The sequence below is a fragment of the Lynx canadensis genome, chromosome E1 (genome assembly GCF_007474595.2).
Source record: "Lynx canadensis isolate LIC74 chromosome E1, mLynCan4.pri.v2, whole genome shotgun sequence".
NCBI classification, from domain to species: Eukaryota; Metazoa; Chordata; class Mammalia; order Carnivora; family Felidae; genus Lynx; species Lynx canadensis.
The window spans coordinates 35,056,175-35,075,188 of NC_044316.2; the positions used below are offsets into that span (position 1 = coordinate 35,056,175).

The 19,014-nt window shown below is 57.7% G+C and overlaps 1 protein-coding gene across 1 annotated transcript in view; it reads right to left on the minus strand.

The window, feature by feature from the left end:
• Window positions 1–18,792, minus strand: part of ITGA3 (integrin subunit alpha 3) — a 30,280-nt gene extending 11,488 nt beyond the window's left edge. The window contains exons 1-15 of the mRNA XM_030295023.1: window positions 18,337–18,792; window positions 10,914–11,041; window positions 10,508–10,587; window positions 8,720–8,969; window positions 6,996–7,082; window positions 6,398–6,605; window positions 5,744–5,940; window positions 3,501–3,589; window positions 3,237–3,373; window positions 2,979–3,065; window positions 1,907–1,974; window positions 1,697–1,833; window positions 784–933; window positions 589–686; window positions 109–256 (exon numbers count right to left, since the gene is read on the minus strand). Of these exons, the coding sequence (XP_030150883.1) occupies window positions 109–256; window positions 589–686; window positions 784–933; window positions 1,697–1,833; window positions 1,907–1,974; window positions 2,979–3,065; window positions 3,237–3,373; window positions 3,501–3,589; window positions 5,744–5,940; window positions 6,398–6,605; window positions 6,996–7,082; window positions 8,720–8,969; window positions 10,508–10,587; window positions 10,914–11,041; window positions 18,337–18,542 (2,070 nt within the window). The 5' untranslated portion in view covers window positions 18,543–18,792. The remainder of the gene's footprint in view (window positions 1–108; window positions 257–588; window positions 687–783; window positions 934–1,696; window positions 1,834–1,906; window positions 1,975–2,978; window positions 3,066–3,236; window positions 3,374–3,500; window positions 3,590–5,743; window positions 5,941–6,397; window positions 6,606–6,995; window positions 7,083–8,719; window positions 8,970–10,507; window positions 10,588–10,913; window positions 11,042–18,336) is intronic.
• Window positions 18,793–19,014: the final 222 nt, after the last annotated feature.

A 19,014-nucleotide genomic window follows, 5' to 3' on the forward strand; every position in this document is an offset into this window, starting at 1 on the left:
GAGGGTGGACACACGACAAATAAGAACACATGTAAACGACATGCATATAAGCATGCAAATGCTCGGCGGAGCCCCAGTTGGGCTCTTTGCTCCGCGGAGGGCACTCACGGGGCGCACTGAAGACAGCAGCAGGGCGGGAGGCACCTCCAGGGTGAGTAGCGCCTCGTGGGCGTCTTCCCCAGCCCGCTCCCTGCTCCGGGTGTTGGTCACGTTGATGCTCAGGTGTAGTTTCCGGACGTCTCTGCTGTAGTGCAGCCTGAGGCGGGAAGGAGACCAGGGTGAGCCCAGAGCCCCGCCCCAGGCCAACTAGCCCCGCCCCCCAGGCCCGCTGGTGAGGAAAGCCCCTTCTCGGGACAGCAAGGCCCGGCCCTCTAGCCTCCCCCGGAGAAGAAAGCCCCTTTCCTGGCCGGTGAAGGCCAGCCTGAGCACCCCCAAGGTCAATTAAAGCCCCGCCTTTCCCTGAGGCCCCTCCCTTCAGATCTTCCGGGGTCCCTCTGATCCCTGACCTAAAGGGCCCCGCCCCTCATCTTCAGTTACCCAATGAAGCCCCGCCCCGCCCTTGGCCATTCAGCTTGGCCTGGAGCGCACCTGCTCAGAGGCTGCCCCAGCTCCGACACGAAGGCCGCCTGCATCTGCAAGTTGCTGTCGCATATGTTGTCCTGGCCGCACTCCTTCTGGAAGTGAACCTGGAGGAGGCCGGAGGCGTAAGGGCCCACCACCCATACCGCTCTCTCGCTCCACAGCCCTCCCGGGCCCCGCCCTTCCGACCCTGGCCCCACCCACCTCGGTGTGGTTCTCCAGGGCCTGTGCCTGGTTTAGGACCGGGTACGCGTCCAGGGACCGCAGCCCCAGCCGGGGGCGCTCAGGCATCCGTAAAGGTAAAGAGTAGTTCATGGAAATGATGATGGGACGGAGTTTGTCGCGGACGTTGTCCTGGGGAAGGCGGGTGGGTTGAGCCCAGGGCTGCACTCCCCTTCCCCGCCCCGGGTTGAACCCTCACACCACACTGAACCCTCAAGGGGAAACTGAGGCCCCTCCGCACTGAAAAACCCCGATGGGACTCCTCCTCCCCAGAGATGGGGGGGGGGGGAGTTGTTGAGCCTCCCTTCATCCCCGAGGTCCCCAGGTTGTGCTCTCTCTGTTTTGTTTTTTTTATGTTTATTTATTTTTGAGAGACAGAGACAGAGTGTGAGTAGGGGAGGGGCAGAGAGAGAGAGAGAGAGAAGGACACAGAATCTGAAGAGGCTCCAGGCTCTGAGCTGTCAGCACAGAGCCCCATGCCGGGCTCGAACTCACAAGCCCTGAGATCATGACCTGAGCCGAAGTCAGATGCTTAAGCTTAACCGGCTGAGCCACCCAGGCGCCCCCGTGCTCTCTTTTTCAACCACGATATCCTAGAGAAGGGCTGAGCTGGTCCCCCGCTCACAGGCCTCTTTTTCTCCCAGACACAAACTAAGCCAAGAGTCTCAGACCCCTCACTTTTCTCAGGGGCAATGAGCCCTTTGGCGCCCATGCTCCCTCCGAGGGTCTATCATATGCTGCTCCCTGTACCCCCTGCAGACCAATGGCCTTCCAGGCCATCCTCCCCCTCCTCTGCCTCTGGGGAATTCCAATCCCTCCCTCCTGACCTGGTGGGACTCTAGCCACCTCCTGCAGAGATCCTGGATCAGTGTCCCACCCCTCGCCTCTCCCTCACCATCAGGAGCAGTTCCAGCTTCTGGCAACGCATGTCTGGCATGGAGAAGAAGCCATGGAAGACCGCTGACTGGCTGCGTGCAAAGCGAAGCCTAGGCGGCCGTCGGTCCCGGTCGGCCTCCAGGGTGTAGGCCAGGGCTGGAGGTAGATGGGGTGGTTAGCAAGCGGCCAGGTAACCACGCTCCTCCCCGCCCCGCACCCCCACACTCACTGATGTTTCTCCTGTAGTTGGGGTTCCCGGCACTCTGGTTGTAAGCAAAGCACAGCTCCACCTGCACGCTGTTGGGAGGCGGGAGACACATAGGAGGGCCTGCTCACAGCGGGACCCAGTTATCCAGGCCCTGGCTCTCACCCCTGTACTGGGCAAGGGGAAACCAGGGCCCTTAGAAGGAAAGGCAGGGACAAAACTGGGGAGTCCACACAGCAGGTTTGGGGTGTCCTGGTTTCTTCCCTCCCCACTCCCATTAAAGCCATAGAACACAGGGTTAGAGGTCACCAGTTGGGAAACTGAGGCCCTGAGAGCAGAAAGAGTTGTCTGAAGTCACCCGTTGGTTGGTGCCCTGCCCAGTCTTGTATAGGACCTGCTGTTCAGATCTCTTTCTCCCACTCACCCCTGCTCTCTGCTCTGTGGCCCTTTGCCTTCTGATCTAGGCCTCATTCACGCACAGACCCCGGGGTCATCACCATTGTTATTACTGTCACCATTTTAGCAACTAACATGTTCTGAGCACGTAGGGTGTACAAGGTGCCGTAGGGTGTACAAGGTGCCGTGTGAAGGGCTTTGTGTATGTTATCTCATTGAATTATCACAACAATCCTGCAAGTTGGTTATTATTGTTAACTTTGTTTTATAGGCAATGACTCTGAGACTCAGGGGGATTAACAGTTTGCCCAAGGTGGCTCTCTGTCCTGTCCCCCTAAGTGTCTCCCTCTCCCCTCCTCCTCTAGGAACCCACTCCCCAGAGCCCACCCCTGTATACCACTGCAGTGGGCATAGCTGGGATTTATTCAAACACTGCAGTCCAGAGCTCCCACTCCAAACCCATGCTTGACTACCTCCCCCCCCCGCCCCGACCAAAGTGGGTAATTTGCCTATTACCTCCTGCAAAGAAGTCGGCTTTTTAATGAGGTTGGATAGGAGGGGCAATGCTTACCCCAAGAACCAACCCTCTAACGGTGGGATATCGGGAGTTGCCAGGGGAGGGGTTTGGAAGCCAGGGTCCTTCCTGGCGTGCTCATATATAGAGAAGTGGGTGGACAGAGCAGGGGCCGAGAGTACTTACCAGGAGGTAGCTGTGCAGAGCGCAGGGTCCAGCACGGATGGCCTGGCTACCAAGGTCTTGTGGAGGATGTTGATGACCGGTCGCGCCCTGCAGGGAAAACACACAGACACCAGTGCCTCCTGCCTGCCCCCTGTCAGGCCAGGCCTGGGGCTCACGCTTGCATGGACCCGGTGCCCAGAGATGGTGGACAGAGATGGGGCTCCACGCAGACAGGGCTGGAGGAGAGAAAGGCCCCCATCTACCATTGCCCTGGCTTACCGCAGCAGCACAACGTGGTCTGACAGGCTCCCCACTAGGAGGTCCGGGTAGAAGTTCTCATCCACGTCCATCCGTCCACTCAGTGAGTAGCCAAAGGTGGCCAAGCCAGGCAGTCCCAGCTCCTCCCCAGGGATCACCTGGGGGCAGGGGGAAGCGGTGGGGACAGGCTCAGGGTGAGCTCTGGGGAGTGGGGCAGAGGGGGAAGAGGGAGAAGGTGTCTGCGGGGAAGGAAGGCAAGCCCCCTTTGTCCCTGTCCATCCATACCTGCTGCGGCTCTCTGAGGAGCCCCCTGGAGCTGCTGTGATAGATGTACACTTTGCCCAAGCCCTCGAATGGGGCTCCCACAGCAACGTCTGGGGAAGAGAGGCAGGATGGTTGACTCTGGGTACCGTGGGCCCCCTGTCCCTCCAGCCTTGCGCTCCAAGGCCACAGGGGCCGGCATGAAACTGACCTCACCCTGCCAGGCGGTGCTTCAGAACATCAGGGAACAGAGCTCGATGGCTGGGGACTGAAACCGGGACCATCGTGAGCCCAGTTGCTTCCTTTTAAAGTAGGTCTAGGAGAGGCAAATGACTTACCTAAAGCCATACCACAAGTTAACGCCAACGGGCAGGCCTAAACTCCAGATTCCTGGCCTAGTGTTTGTTTTTCCTTGTTATAGTACTTTCCATCTCTTCTGCCAGCCTCCCCTTCAGATACACGGTTCTTCTAATCGCATTTACCAGCAGGGCCACAAAAACAAGGGTTCCCCATTGGTGACTTTGCCACGTAGTTATCAAGCACTGACCTCATTTAATCCTGACAAGAGTCCTAGGGGGGTAGGTACTCCCATCCCATCTCACAGGTGAGGAAGCAGACTCAGAAAACCCCGAATCACACAACTAATGAGTAGAAAAGAGGACAGTTTGAGTCCCTGTCTGTCTACCACTGGGGGCTGGAATTTTAATCACACGATAACTTTTCTTGTTAAGATTCGTTAGACTTCAGACTTTTAAAATTCTAACCAGTATTGGGGCGCCTGGGTGGCTCAGGCAGTTGAGCGACCGACTTTGGCTTAGGTCATGATCTCACGGTTTGTGAGTTCCAGCCCCGCGTCAGGCTCTGTGCTGATGACTCAGAGCCTGGAGCCGGCTTCTGATGCTGTGTCTCCCTCTCTCTCTGCCCCTCCCCCACTCATGCTCTGTCTCTGCCCCTCCCCCACTCATGCTCTGTCTCTCTCTATCTCAGAAATGAATAAACATTAAAAAAATTTTTTTTAATTCTAACCGGTATTTCCACAAATAAGCCCCGAATGTTTTATGATCTTCTTAAATTTTACTACACTCTTTCTAGTTTGCCGTTTTTGATTTGACAAGGCCTAGGTAACCAGAAAGCGAAGCTTGTTAGAAAAGTATGTAAAGGAAAAGTAAGTAGGTCCTGAGTAGAAACCAGACAACTCTTCTATCAGTAAATGCTTAGGCTTTGCTAACCGAACTTTCTAGCACCTATTTTGGCTCTTTAGAGGCTCCTCTGCCTTCCTTTCAGTTCTCAGGTATGTTCTGGGAAATCAAGGTTGTCAGAAAAAGTGGTTTCCAGATAAGCCGGGTGCTCTCATGGCAACCAGGCTCTTCCTTAATCTGTCCCCTTTCCTTGACACCCTAGGTCTAATTGGTCCCCAAGTCCTGTAGAGCACTGGACACCCTCTATATCTGGGCTCCCATTTTGTCCCAGCCCTTAACACCCCACATTTGATATAATACGTTCTTGGGGCACTTGGGTGGCTCAGTCGGCTAAGCATCTGACTTTCGCTCAGGTCATGATCTCACGGTTTGTGGGTTTGAGCCCCGCGTCAAGCTCTGTGCTGACAGCTCAGAGCCTGGAGCCTGCTTCGGATTCTGTGTCTCCTTCTCCCTCTGCCCCACCCCACCCCCCCCAACCCCTTGCACTCTGTCTCTCTGTCTCTCTCTCAAACATAAGCATAAAAATAGTTTTAAAAAAAGAATACATTCTTGATCTTAATACCCCAGCCTTGCTCTCCCCCAATCATTCCATATCACCCTCCAGAATCATCTTTCAAGGTACCAAGCTATCAGATCACATCCCTGCCCCAAAACCTTCTCTGGACACCCTTCTGCCATTACCCACACGTAAAGCCCCAGTTCCTCCGCCCGGCTTTCACAGCGTCTACCCCGTCTCCACAAGGCCATTCCGGTCTCATCTCTGACGTGAACACCCCACATCCGCTCAATTTGGGCAGATGAGGGCAAGTACCCCATGCTCATGTTCTGCCCCTTCTGTTCCCCTCCAGTGTGCACACTCAGCCCAGACTCCGATGCCCAGTGGTACATCCACTCCTCCAGGAGGTCCACCGAGCTTGCCTCTGGTGGCTCCCTCCGCACGGCCTCTCTCTATGACTGCTGTGAGCTCCCTGGCCCTGGGCCCCAGTCTCCTCTTCAGGCCCTGCCAAGGCTGGTATGCGGCTGGCACTCAGTCAGTGGGTGTGCTGGGGCAGGAGTGCTGGCTCATACCCTGGAATCCGTCCTGGTTGATGTCACCAATGCTGGCCACAGAGAAGCCAAAGGCAGAGCGACTGGGGCCGTGAAGGAGGAGGGAGGGGTGGGCAGGGAAGGAGGTGCCTGCCTGGTTCATGAAGACATAGACGGCACCCCCCACCTCTTCTTTCCGCTCAAAGTAGTACGGGGCGCCCACCAGGAGGTCCTGCCACCTGCACAGGAGAGAAGGAGGGGAAATGGGAGTGTGGGGTCAGCCTCCAATATACAACAGAACTCTTGTTTAGCAGGTACAATTGTGCCAGAACACACGGCTATACAAATGGCATTTCTGGTCACGTGAAGGACATGGGAAGGCCAACATGACCCTTTAAGAGGAACCATGTGTCCTGGAGAAGCCATGGAGCCGCAGATCACACCCAAACAACCCACATCCACTAGAACCATAAACTGACAAACGGAGACGCAGGTGTCGTGCAATTGACATGTAAATACCCGGAATCGCCTAGTGTCTAATTGCAAATCAACGCGCAAATTTGACTTGCAAATCCCTGTAAACAGCACGCAAACAAATGAACAACCGCAACCCTCCATTTCTCTGCCCTGTGGCTTGCACAAGCCTGCCCCCCTCACCATTCCCCCTGGCCCCCGAGAATGTCCCTGGATTCTCACCCATCATTGTTCAGGTCTGCCAGGGCAATGGCGCTCCCAAAATAGGCGCCCACCTGCGTGCCCTCCAGCACCTGCCTCCGCCGTAGGTCTCCGCCTGCCTCCTGGTTCAGCAAGAAGACAGCGCCCATATGTCGGTGCCGTGGGGCACCCGTCACAATCGTGATGTCCGTGGGGTGCAGGATGGCGCTGCCCACCTGTACTGTGTACCCTGGGACGAGGGGAGGGTGGTCAGTCAAGGCTCAGTACACTTTGTCCCCTTCCACTCTGGACCCAGCCCCCCCACATCCCCCAGATATCTTCTATTCCTCTATCCCAAGTTGGGAAAGAAAGTGGACCGTGGACGCCCAGCCTCCAATCCCGCCCGCACACTGGACTGTGACTTCCGTGAAGGTAGAGACCTTGCATCTCGGGTGCTCAGAAGAGGCCCGGCATATAGGCGTTGCTCAACGGGTGTGTGCTAGTTGAACTCAACGGCCCTTCTCACGCCTGCACCGTGGCCTCGCTGTCGTACCAGGCACTGAAGGTGAGAGGCCAGCAGGCTAGGAACTGAGCCCCCTTCTTCCTCTACCACCCAATGAGCCACCACAGCTGGACTCACCAATATAGAGGTTTCCTTGGTCCTCTGGCTCCTTGTAACTATATTCGGATAAATCCCAGTCCTTCCGCTGAATCATGTAGCTGTTTCCTTCACAAGAATTTCCGGGAGGGGGAGGAGAGGAGTTTAGATCACCACTGTCTTCGTCCTCCCTATCGAGGTCCCCCTGCCACCCCTACCCCAATAAGGACAATAATAACCCCTTCTATTTGTGAGCACTTTGCCATTGGCGAAACCTGTCCCCTTTATTTTAATAATTCTGTGAAGTAGAATGATGATGCCCATTTTACAGATGAGAAAAACAAGGCGCGGGGATGGGAAGCAGTTGCAAGAGACACGGCTAGAATCTGGTCATCCAGGCTCCCGGATACTAGATCACTCTTCCCTCACTCTAGACCCCGAGGCCAGATGCCAGGCTATTATCTCCTGGTTCTGCCCCCAAACTCAGGCTGCCTACCTGTCCCCTGCTCCATGGGTCTGCTGCTGGAGAGTAGCCACTGCCCTGCTGAGGTTCTAAAGGACCAGGGGGCAGGGGAGGCAGGACCAGAGGACTGAGCAGAGGCCTCAGTCTCAGGTGAGTCGAGCTACAACCATGCCCTGGGCTACCTGTTGGTCAAGAGGAAGGCCTCTCTGTGCCGGTTGATTCTACAATAACGATGCAGTAAGGACAGAAGGCTCACTGTGGCTACAACACGTGTGGTGGACACAGGTAGACGTGGAAGGGACGGGAGCCCTCAGACACCTGAGCGGCAGTGTGGGGCACAGCAGTTACAAGCACGGCTCTTGGTACAAAGAAATACTCTACAGGCCCCCCAAAGATTGCCCTATAAGTACCAATGTGAAAAAATGCCCATAGCTTGTTGGTAAGTGGAAAAGAGAAAGTAGCAGAACAGCATGTTTAGTTGTGATTCTGTTTGCGTGTGTGTTTTAAAAAGGTATCTTTAAAAAGACATCTGCATATCCTGGGGGCGCCTGGGTGGCTCAGGCGGTTAAGCATCCGACTCTTGGTTGTGGCTGTTTGGGCTCAGGTCATGATCCCACAGTTGTGAGATCGAGCCCCACGTCGGGCTCTGTGCTGTCAGGCGGATTCTTGGGATTCTCTCTCTCCTGTGTCTCTGTCCCTGCCCCTGTTCACACGCGCACGCGCAGTCTCTCAAAATAAATAAATAAACATTAAAAAATTAAAAAAGAGAGAGAGAGATCTATATATCCTAAAATAAATCGGCGGTTCCGTGAGACACTTAGTAATCTGCACAGGGAAACAGGACAAGGGAAGTGGGTGGGAGAGGAGGGGCACTTAAACTCTTTGTTTTACCAAATCCTTCCGCCCCAGTCAGCAGTCGTACCAGGAGCGTGTTTTATGGTTTTAATAAGGTTTCAAATTCTTGAAGTGGAGTCAGATGGACCCGCGCTCCAGTCCAGGTTTCGTAACTTACTGTTGTCCTTGGGCAATTTACTTTACTTCTCGGAGGCTCAGCTTTCCATGAAATGGGTATAATGATACCTGCCTCATAAGAGTATTTGAGGATTACTCAACATAATACGTCTAAAGCCTCCGGCACATAGTAGGCGCTTTAAAATAGTAGAGGTGCTGGCGATTGCCGATATGGGCAGAGAGATCTCTTCTGCCCTCTGGTGGGGAGGGTCTGGGCTGGCTGTCCCGGGTGGGGGTGGGGGGGGGCTGGCTGGGAGTGGGTGCTCCTCCTCCCGTCCCCCTTGGTCCCCACCTTTCCAGTTATAGGCACCCGGAGCGCCGAAGTACACAGTGTTCTGGGTGAAGCCACCGCTGGTGCCCAGCTGGCACATGCCCGTCTCCAGGTAGTCCGTGTTGCTGTTACACATCTCATTGTGGTACGTCTGCCAGTCATCAGTGGGGTCCAGCTGGAGGTCATTGCCCCGCACATAGCACTTGCCCACCATGCGTCGCTGGTCCTCGGACCCTGACCACAGCACCTGGGTGTAGCGGTGGGCACAGACCTGGGGACACACCCCCCCACAACACACACAGCCTGAGCCCATAGCAGGGACCGAAGACCCGCTGTCTCCTTGGCCCTGTGCACCTCTGGCTTTGCTAGGGAGGACTTGGAAGAGGTCTCCTGGCTTGTTTTTCTTCCCACAGTGACACCTGGACCTGCGTCTCCTTTCTGGGATTTGGAAATCTGCTCTGAAGGTTGGGAACATGTTTTGGAAGGTCGGGAGGTCCTGGGCGGGAGAGTGGCTTACAGATCTTGGCAAAAGGAAAAGGGGAAAGGATGAGGGGATGTGGGATCCAGGCTCTCGGGTCCCAGACAGAAGCAGAGAATACTCCAACCAAGGCTGTCAGGCTCCTGCGTCTGAGCTCCTCAGTACTGGGCTAGACTGCTCTGCCCCTGTCATACCTTCTCCCAGCACACTAGAGGGGCTCGACAAAGAGTTGTGGGGCAAATCGATGAGAACGAGGTGTTTGTAAAACAGCCAGGGGTCAGGTGAAATCCAGAACTAGGCCTGGGTCTCGTGTGCTTGGTTTCTGTGTCTCCTTCCAGCCATGGGCCTGAGTCACTGCTAAGCCTCCGGTGCCAGCAAACTGCACGGCACACAGTAGGTGCTCATTAAACATTTGTGGCATGAACAGACGGGTCAGCAGACAATTGTCGAAGGGCCCAGGATCTAGGACTGCCTTAAATGGAATCCCAGACCACACCATCCATAACACAGTTCTAAAACGGCATCTCAGTTTTAAGCTCCGGCATTTGATGCAAACCCGGAGTTTAAAATAGTGTTCAAAGGTAACGGAAATTGCAACAGGGATGACTATGGGGGTGGCGATTGATTGGAAGGGGACACGCTCTCCGGAGTGATGTAAATATTTCTTTAGTGGGTATCTGTTGACACAGGTGTTTAATGTGTCAAAACTCACTAAAAGGTAAAATCTGTACATTTCGCTGTAAATTTCACATCAATTTTTATGAAAAAAAGAACGGTCTATCTGGGATTCAGAAATTGAGACCCCCCCCCCCCCACCCAGGGGCCGACACTGAAGAATGCAGCCAGGAATTGGCAAGTGACAGCAGGGAGTGGCCCCCAAACCCCAGCCGGGTGAGCTGGGGTCAGCAGGGCTGTGCCTCTTCCACCAGCAGCCTGTCAGGAAGGAGCGGGCCCAGGCCGCACTGCCCCAGGCCTTCTCTGCCCTTTCCTCCTCACAGTTCCCTCAGCTCGTTCCCACGAAGGGTGAGCACCCCGGCGGGAGGGGTGGCGGTGGGGATGGGGGGAGAGGAAGTGGGTGATTCAGACAGGACCCAAGCCATGCCAGGCCCTAGGCGCATGCCAGCACCCCTCCCCCCACCCCACTGCCACATAAGAGTAGGATCGAAGGGACACTCAGGCCCCTGGAGACATACAGGCATAGAAATGGACATCTGCAAGGTCCCAGCTCAGTTACCCAAGACCCCTCCCCTGCCCTCTGCTTCCCTCCCCAGCTGCTGGGAAATGAAGGAGAGGGCTGGGGTGGGGGGAGCTGACAGTGAGTACCCACTTACCAGGACTCTGCCCGCAGGGCCCTGGCTGGCCACAGTCACCCCGAGCCACATGTCCTCAATAATGTGATGATCAGGGTCACCTGTCGGCATGGGAGGGATCATGAGCTGGGGCACTCATCCTCCCTGTGCCTGGAGCCTCTGAGGGCCGGGGTTGGTCTTTCTGGACCTCTACTCCTGCAGACAGCATCCCCCCACCCCGTGCCCCTCCCCCAGCCCGCCATTAATCTCAGCTCCACAAATCCCATGTGGTCCCACTCTCCTCTAAGAGCTCCCTCCTCCCAGCTGGACAAGAAGGGACTAGAAACTGCCCAGGTAAGCCTGATAGCTCCTCCAGATCATTCTCTCTGTGCTACCCCCCTCCACGAGACCCCTGACCCAGCGCTGACCCCCAGCGCCTTCCCCTCACTTTTCTCAGAGATGTTCATCCGCACACAGTCATTCTTGTAGGCAGTGAGCGGGCACAGGTACACAGCACCGGTCCGGTTGGTATAGCCATCAGGCACGGCGAGGTCCCGGGGAGCACCAGCCAGGAGCCTGGGGGGCAAGGAGGTTGGTGAACCCGAGCTCAGACTCCCCAAGGCCTGCTTCAAACAACTCCCTGTTCACCATGTTTCCAGAGCATCTGCCGGGTCCCAGGTGCCAGGCTGTGTGCCAGGATCTGGGGTCAGGAGATGAATGGATGCTGGCCCCCTCCCTCCAGGAGTGGCCAGTGCAGGGGAGGCCGGCAAGAAAACAGACATCTTAAGTAAGTGCCTCAGGAGACGAAAGCGGGGAGCAAATCTGCCCAGATCCAGTGTGGGGAGCAGTCAGGGAGGCACACAGAAGGGGGAGCCCGGCCTGTGCTGATGACGATGAGGAGTCACCAGGAAGAAAGGGAGGGAGGGCAGGCACTTCAGGCAAAGGTGCGACATGTGCAAAGGCCAGGAAGTATGAGCAAGCAGGGTGACTCAGGATCCACAAGGTCCCTAGTACAGCGGGGGGCAGGGGGCAGGGTGGGGCCACACAGGAGGGCAGGGTGGAAAGGGCAGCCACAGAAGGATTTTTCTAAACAAGGGAGTGACAGGAGCAGATCTGGGTTTGGGGAGGAATGTTTGGCATCTGAGTGACACGGTCGGATCTGGCTTCTGGAAGGAATGCTTTGGCTTCTGAGGTGAAGGTAGACTGGAAGAAAGTCTGGAGGAATCCTGGCACAGGTCAACTTCCGGGGGGCCTGAGGGGAAACCGTGTGAGGGGTGGGGTGGGCTGCTGGAGGCCTGGGTCCTTCCCCTCTAAAATATATGAGGACTTCGGTCCAGGGGCTGGCAACAAAGAATAGGAGGTAACGAGTGAATGCAGCGAGTGTCCCCTAAACCACAGCCAGATGAGCCGAGGTCAGCAGGGCCCTGAAGTGACTTGGGTGATACCTACTCTCCCCCCACACGGCACCACCACCACCTTGAGACAGGCATACAAGGTGCGGGGGGCTGGGTACCTGACACTTTGGACAATGGGGCCGCAGGGCAGAGTTCTTGGCAGTGGGCACCAGCGTGGGGATGGGCGAGGACAATCACGTTGCCCCCAGCCTGCCTAGAACCCGTCTTTGGGGATGCTAACCGCAAGTTCCTCCAAGGGTGCTTAGGGCCCTGGCCACCCATCCCGTCCCAGAGAGGTGGCTATTGGAGAGGAGGGCAGATCAGTCTGGAAGCAGGATCTCAGAAGACGGTCCTTAGCCCACCAGCATCAGAAATCTCTGGCATGTTTTTTTTTTTTTTTTTTTCTGGCATGTTTGTTAAAACAGCAAAGCCCTCAGCCGACCACAGACTGTCCGAATTGCATCTGGGGGTGGAGCCCTGGAACCTGCATGTCTAACACGGGCACCTCAGTTTGAGAAGACAGCTCTACGTCCCCCTTGCTCTTGGGGCATCATCTCCCGGCAGCCTCTGGACATTTGGCCAGGCCCGCCTCCCAGACCCTGATGGACGCAGCCTTCTGGGTGACGGGTACCTCCTAGGTACCCCTCCATCTGGCCCCGGCAACACTATCACCCTGAGGCTTCCGGCTCAGAACTTGGGCTCTGGGCTTCCTGCCAGAGTCTGGAGGTGCACAGCAACGGCCCCACCTGCAGCTCCTTCCTGGGACCTGTAAGCAAGGGCTGCAAGGAGGGGGCAGGGCAGGGCCCGGGCATGCCGGGACCTGGGGTGCCTCCGCCCACTGATGTCAGGAATGCGCTGCCTGGGGGTGCTGGCAAGGGGGCGGGACTTCTGCCTGCACCTCACTCCTCGGGCTCAGACCTCACCCTGGGAAGTGTGGCTGGGGGCGGGGGTGCGGCTTCTTTAAGCAGAGCAGTGCTAGGAGGTGCGGGCAGGAAGGCTGGCAGGGCACCAGGGTGGCAGCCAGGCCCGGTTAGTCATCCACTGTCTGGGCCGGAGAGGGTGCCCGGTGAGTCCGCTGCCTGACCACCCATGGACATCTGCCCCCGGCGCAACTGACAGGTGAGAGACAGAAGCAAAAGCCCGTGGGAAAGGAACATTCCAGCCAGCCTGTGGGGAAAAAAAACCTGACGGCCTGCTCGCGGGGTTTGTTCCGCCTTGTGCGGCAATTTCTTTTCCCTCTCTGAGCTGTGAGTGCCTCATCTGTAAAATGGGGACAGCAGCTATCCCACCAACCCTGGAGGGGGGACAAAGGGGTTCATTCTTCAAGAGGGCTTTCTGACTATGAAGTCATGGCCAACGTGAGCACCGTCCGTCTGACTCCTTGTGGCATCAGGGACTGGCCTTAACTTACTCCCAGGTGTCCCCCCTCCACCCAAGCACCCAGGAATCTTTGCCCCACCGGGTTTAGGGGACCTGGAACCAAGGGCAAATAGCAGACTAGTTCGGTTTAGAGGGAGCAGAGGTCGGGACCTAAGTGGCACTTCCACGGGGGTGGAATCACTAAGGTGGGGGTGGGGCATTCTAGCACGGTCGCTCAGGTTTGGCTGGAGGTAGAGGCTGAGGGATGGCTACCGTGACCTTGAAGGGGTAGGTCCAGGCCTCGGTGGGCGAGGAGTCCCTGGGGAGCCCCGGTTGCAGTCCAGGGCGCGAAATGCAGTGGCGGTGTTGCTGGCCCCCCGCTGAGCCCTGACCAAGTTGTTGGGGTGGGGGGGGGTGGTGAGGTGGCTGAGGAGCCGGGTGACCGTGACCTCCTAGCTTTGCTCATCTCAGAGGGCATGGGCGGAGGGGCCCCTCCTCTTAGCCCCCTGGGGTACCGAGCAGGCAGAGCCAGGCACGAATGGCAACTAGATTGAAAGAAATCCCTTTGCCATCTATACCCATTCAGCCCTCACCCTGCACCAGCCTTGTGCCCACTGATGGGCAGTGGGGCAGGGCTGGTGCCCTAATTCCAGCCCCACATCCTAGGCCCCTCCTTTCCCAGAGATTCCACAGGGAGCCCCCCCCCCCCCCAAACCCTTTCGAGTATTTTTAGCTCCTACTTGGCCTGCTCGGAGGCCCTTTAAGGCCCTCTGGCTCCCAGCCCGGGATCCAGTGGGTCTATAGCCAGAGGACTGGGAGTTGGATGGGGGAAGGCCTGTGCTGAAGGTCAGGTCCGGCCTCCTCTAGCCACAGCCAGGTGTGGGAGAGACCTTACTGGCACGTAAACTGAAGTGTGAAATACCATGCAAATGAGCACCTCTGCTACCTGCTTTTGGGTCCGGTCCAGATCAGTGAGTCCAAAAGCTGACCCCTCCCAGACCACCCCCGAGCCCACCCTCCGGGCAGCAGTCAGAAGAGAAGGGAAGCTAGAGGGATGCTTTACCTAGCTCTGGGAGCACAGAAGAAAGGAGGGAGATCGGACAGCCCCTCTCCTGGAGCCGGGCTGGGGCCTTCTGGGAACTAGGGGGATGGATGAAATGACCTCTCAAGGGCTTTCAAAGAGCTGCCTCCTCAGCCTCTCCTTTGGCTCCAGCCAGACACCCCCCTCCTGGCCTCTGGGGAGTCCCTCGAGCTCCAAGTCCCATCAAAGCACTTCCTCACCCCCATCCCATCACTCTTCCCGGAGCGGTTCAAAGCTAATGCAACAGCCAAGCAGAAAGCAGCAGAATGGGAGGAGGCTGGGGAATGGGATCCAGGAGCAGTTAAGGCACCAGGCTGGCCCCCTGGGGGGCCCTGGGGTGGGCTGATGCTCAGAGAGACCGCCTGTAAGATTCAACTTCCCAGGCCCCTGGCTTCGGCGGGGGGGGCGCTGGGGTGACTCAGGTGGGAAGCTTTCAGTTACCTTGGAGGAACCAGAGGGGCCAGCACTCAGACCACAGGCCCGGTGCCTTACTCCTCAGGCCGGGAAGCGGGTTGTGCAGGGCACCCCCTCCCCTTTGAGTCCCGCGGGGTGCGGGTGGGGGCAGCTCCCAGACGCAGGATCCCAGCTCTGCGCCCATCCTGCTGCCCGAATTAGCCATCTCCCCAGAGGCTGCTCCTGTGGCAGCTGAACCGTGGCCCTCTCCGTCCTCCCCCTACGTCTGCCTTACGCTGCCCCCTCTCCCTTCTGGTGACTCAGCCCAAGAACCAGAGCAATAAGCTGGAGGCAGCGAGACAATGAGAGAGGACAGGAGAAAGAGGCCTTGGCCCCAAACAAGGAGTCTTTCTCATTTCATCTCCCTCTTGCTGGCTCCTTAGTATTTTTTCCGTATTTGATTCCTTAGGGCGTTCTTCGTGCCATCTAACCTCAGTCCCCTGCACTGCGTCAGACATCCCCTTCCTCCTTTGTTTAGCTCTGGCCAAATCCCTTCCACTTCTTTTTCTACCAGATCAGCCTTCCCCTGCCTCCTGCCCAGTTTTAAACCTCCTTGGCCTGGACTGGTCACTGGAGAGAGCCAGAGGAAGAGGGTACCACGCGTGCGGGAATTCTCCCGCAGCCACGGCTGCTCTGCCCATTTCCTCTGGCACGAGGCTTGGAAGCTGCCAGGCGTCTGCCCTGCCCCGGGACACATGTTTTAGGAGAGCACAGTAGGCAAGCCTGGTTCCTACCTACCTACCTCAGATATGACCTCATTTGCCGGGAGCCACAACCACCTCCGCTGCCCCAGGCTCCTCACTTCCAGGCAAGGGCAAAGGGGAGAGAGAGCCCCAGAGGTATCTTCCATAGCCCACAAGGTCAGGCCAGACCAGGACAACTGGATTCCCAGGAGGGAAGTACAGAGCAGGTGCAGGGGGCTGGGGGCAGGGGCCATCTCCCAGAGGAATAGTCCCTCTGCTTCCCCCGGGCTCCTCATGCGTCTCGCCAAGAAGCCCAAAGTCCTTAGTCCTTGGCCCTGCTCCACACCCCTCACTTCCAGAGACTGGGAAGCTGGGTTGGAGAGAGCTCTGATGTTGCAGACGGGGAAATCCGGTCCAGAGATACAGGTGAACAAAGAGGTCCACACCTGGGTTTTTAACCGCTTCTGGAATAAGGCCTTCTTTGAGAATATGATGAAAACCACACTCCTCCCCTCCTTCTGCCCCCAGAACAATACACAGACACACGATATTTTCAGGGGCCCCTGCATCTCCCAGAAACCTTCTAGGAACCCCAGGCCAAGAGCTTTTTCAGGACCATGAAATCTCTCCCCTTTCTGAGGGGCTTTGCGGCTAACAGAATATAAGACTTGACTTGTCGGTTCCCCTCAAGCAGCTGTTCGCATCTGGCTCCACAGCTGGCCGCAGCTAAACCCAGCTGGCCCGGCTGGCTCTCCCCAAGGGCCAAGGGGCAGAATTCAGCGAGAGGAGGAGAGATGAGCCAAGAGACAGAGCCACCCCCGGGAAAGACAGGACATCCAAGAGACTGGCCCAGAACTCTATCTAGAACTACCTGCCTCTCCAAGGTGCAGTCGTTTTAGAACCTTCTGGGCTCCTGGCACGCCTAATGCCATCTCCGGCTGCCCAGGAAGAAAAGTAGAGGTCCTCTGCTCAGCCATCTTGGTCAGTGAGGGCCCGGCTCTGGCACAAGAGCCCTAAACTGCTCCTTGGAGACATAGGCATACACACAGCGCAGAGATATACACACTATCTCACGAAAGCCGAACTAGAAGTCATGTTGTTCTCCCCCTGACATGCAGAGAAATTAAGACTCAGATATTAGTGACAGATCCAAGACTGGAAACTGGCAGTGGGACTCTGGCACCTTTTCTCTCTCCTCCATGCCAAGTTGCCTCTTATAGGCCAACAGAAGCAGGAAGGAGCATATAGATCCAGGTCCAACCCCTCTTTGGGGAAAACTGGCCCAGAGAAGGGAAATATCTTGCCCAAGGCCACATGGGGGTGGGGGTGGGGTGGGGCTTACAGAATTCATTATTTACTCCAGCTTTTCACTATTTAATCTTGCCTTCCTGATCTTCTCTTTACACTATGCTGCCTTATACCATGCAGATTCAGGATTGAAAAATCCGAAAGTATTTTTTGGGGCTGGGGCGGAAAGAGCACCAATATAGAAACTTGTGCCGATGGTCACTTAGGGTCTCCAAAAGACGAAGGGCAGCCCAAAGTTGCTGGCGCTGTGCTGGGAAGGGTGTGGTGGACTGGGCCCCTGCAGAAGCGACATGGAGGCCAAGGAGGTAGGTAGACTGGGCTGGGGCTGGGCCAGCAGGGGCAGAGGCTGAGGCCGGGGCAGAGTTTGGACTTTGGATATTCCAAGCTTCCTCAAGTTTCTGCAGGCCCCAGCCAACGTTGGGAAAGGCTTCAATAACACCCTGTATGTGCCTATGTCCTCTCGCTCAGCTGGAGTTGGACACCAGGTGGGGGTAGATGTCTGGCAGGTCCCCCAGCCCAAGGAGGTGGGGGGGGGGCCCTGCCCACTTGTCATAACTCCTTCCCTCCTGGAGTGGCCTCCCCTGCCCCAGCTGCCTTTCTCTCCCAAATGCCAACCCCAGCACCAGAGCCCATGGCAGAGAACCCTCTGAAACCTGCACACGCCCCTCTAGACGCGAGTGTGCACCATGGCAGGGGGGATGGGGGGAGGAAACACAAACAGCTGGATGCAATCTCCTTCTCTCCTCTCCTCTGTGGCTAGCTGCTCCCCCTCCTTCTCCTTACAGCTGTTGGGGAAGGCGACCAGAAGAGAAAAACACTCTTTCCCTCTTCAAACCAAAACAAACACACTCAGGGTTGAAGATTCAACATGAATCTGTGGAATGCAGGGAAGATGTCTGGTGGGAGGGCGTCCCTGCTGGGGGTGGCTTGGGGAGCAGGAGACCAAGCAGGAGGTGGGACAGCTCCCTCGACTTCCCCATCCTCAAGGGGTCAGAGGGAGCTCCTGGACAGCTCCAAACGCCCACACTGGCCCATCACTTCACCCAGCAACTGCCCAGCAGCTGAGGAGGCCCTCCAGTCCGGCTCTGCAGAGGGAGGGTGTGGCTGGCATGGCCGGCCGACTAAAATGCGAGGTGTAAAGGCCTGGGAGGGCTTAAATACATACGCCCACGGGTTCTTCCCAGGAACGGGGGAAGAGGGATCCACTAGGTGTTTATTTTCCCCAGGTCCCAGCCCTGGAGAGAAATACTTGGTACATGAGGTCCTCGGTTTACAGAATGGGAGGGTGCCCAGGAAACGGGGATCCCACTTCTAATCAAGAGAGGTGTGAAGAGCCCAGAGGCTGAGTTTAGGCAGGTTCTGGCCCGGTCAGCACTTGCCAGCGATTACCGACCCCATCCCCTACCCAACCCCTCCACTTCCCGCCAGACCTTGGCAACAGAAGGGCTGCCCAGGTCCCCGCCCCCTTAATCCCGACTCCCTAGAGCCGGCGGCGGCCCCCGCAGGCCTGGAAGCCCGGCTGCGCCTCGGCTAAGGATCCGCGCACCCTGCGCACACCCTCCCTCCCACCCCACCCCCGCCAGCCTCACTTACAGGTAGCGCTGCTGCCGCTCCGTCTGCCGATGGAGGGCGACCGAGTAGCCGAAGAGGCTGCCCGGGTTCCTGGCCTCCTTCACCACCAGGAATCGGGTATCCAGGTTGAAGGCGGAGGCGACACGGCCCCCGGCGGCCACCATCAAGGCGAGCGCGCAGAGCATCGGGCGCGGGACGCAGGCGGCGCGGCGGGGGCCGGGGCCCATGGCTGCGAGCGGGGGCCGGGGCGACAGCGCGTGAGGGTGCGGAGCTGGGAGTGAGGACCTGTTCACCTGCTGCCCGCGCCACCGCAGAACAGTCGCGCGGGCCGCGTCGTTGAGCGCCGCAGCGCCGCGCTAAGTTTCTGGCCCCCGGCCCCGGTCAGTCTCAAGTCCTCTCAGGGTCTGCGCTCTCAGATTCCTCTCCGAGGTTCGCGGGTCGGTTCTCCCGCCTGCCCGGCCGCCGGGTCACCGCCCCCCCACCCCCCACCGCCCCGGGCACCCTGCCCCCAGCTGGTCCTGGCCGCGCCCCCTTGGCCGCACTGTGGCCCTCGATCCCGGCTCGGCGGCGGCTCTGGGCACGCAGACCGGTGGACCGCAAGGAAGACCGGAGGGAGGGGTTCCCTCCGCGCGCGCCCCGCCTCCCCACGCCCAAGCCCGCACCTCCCCACCTTGCGCGCCCAGCCGGGGCTCCGCTTTC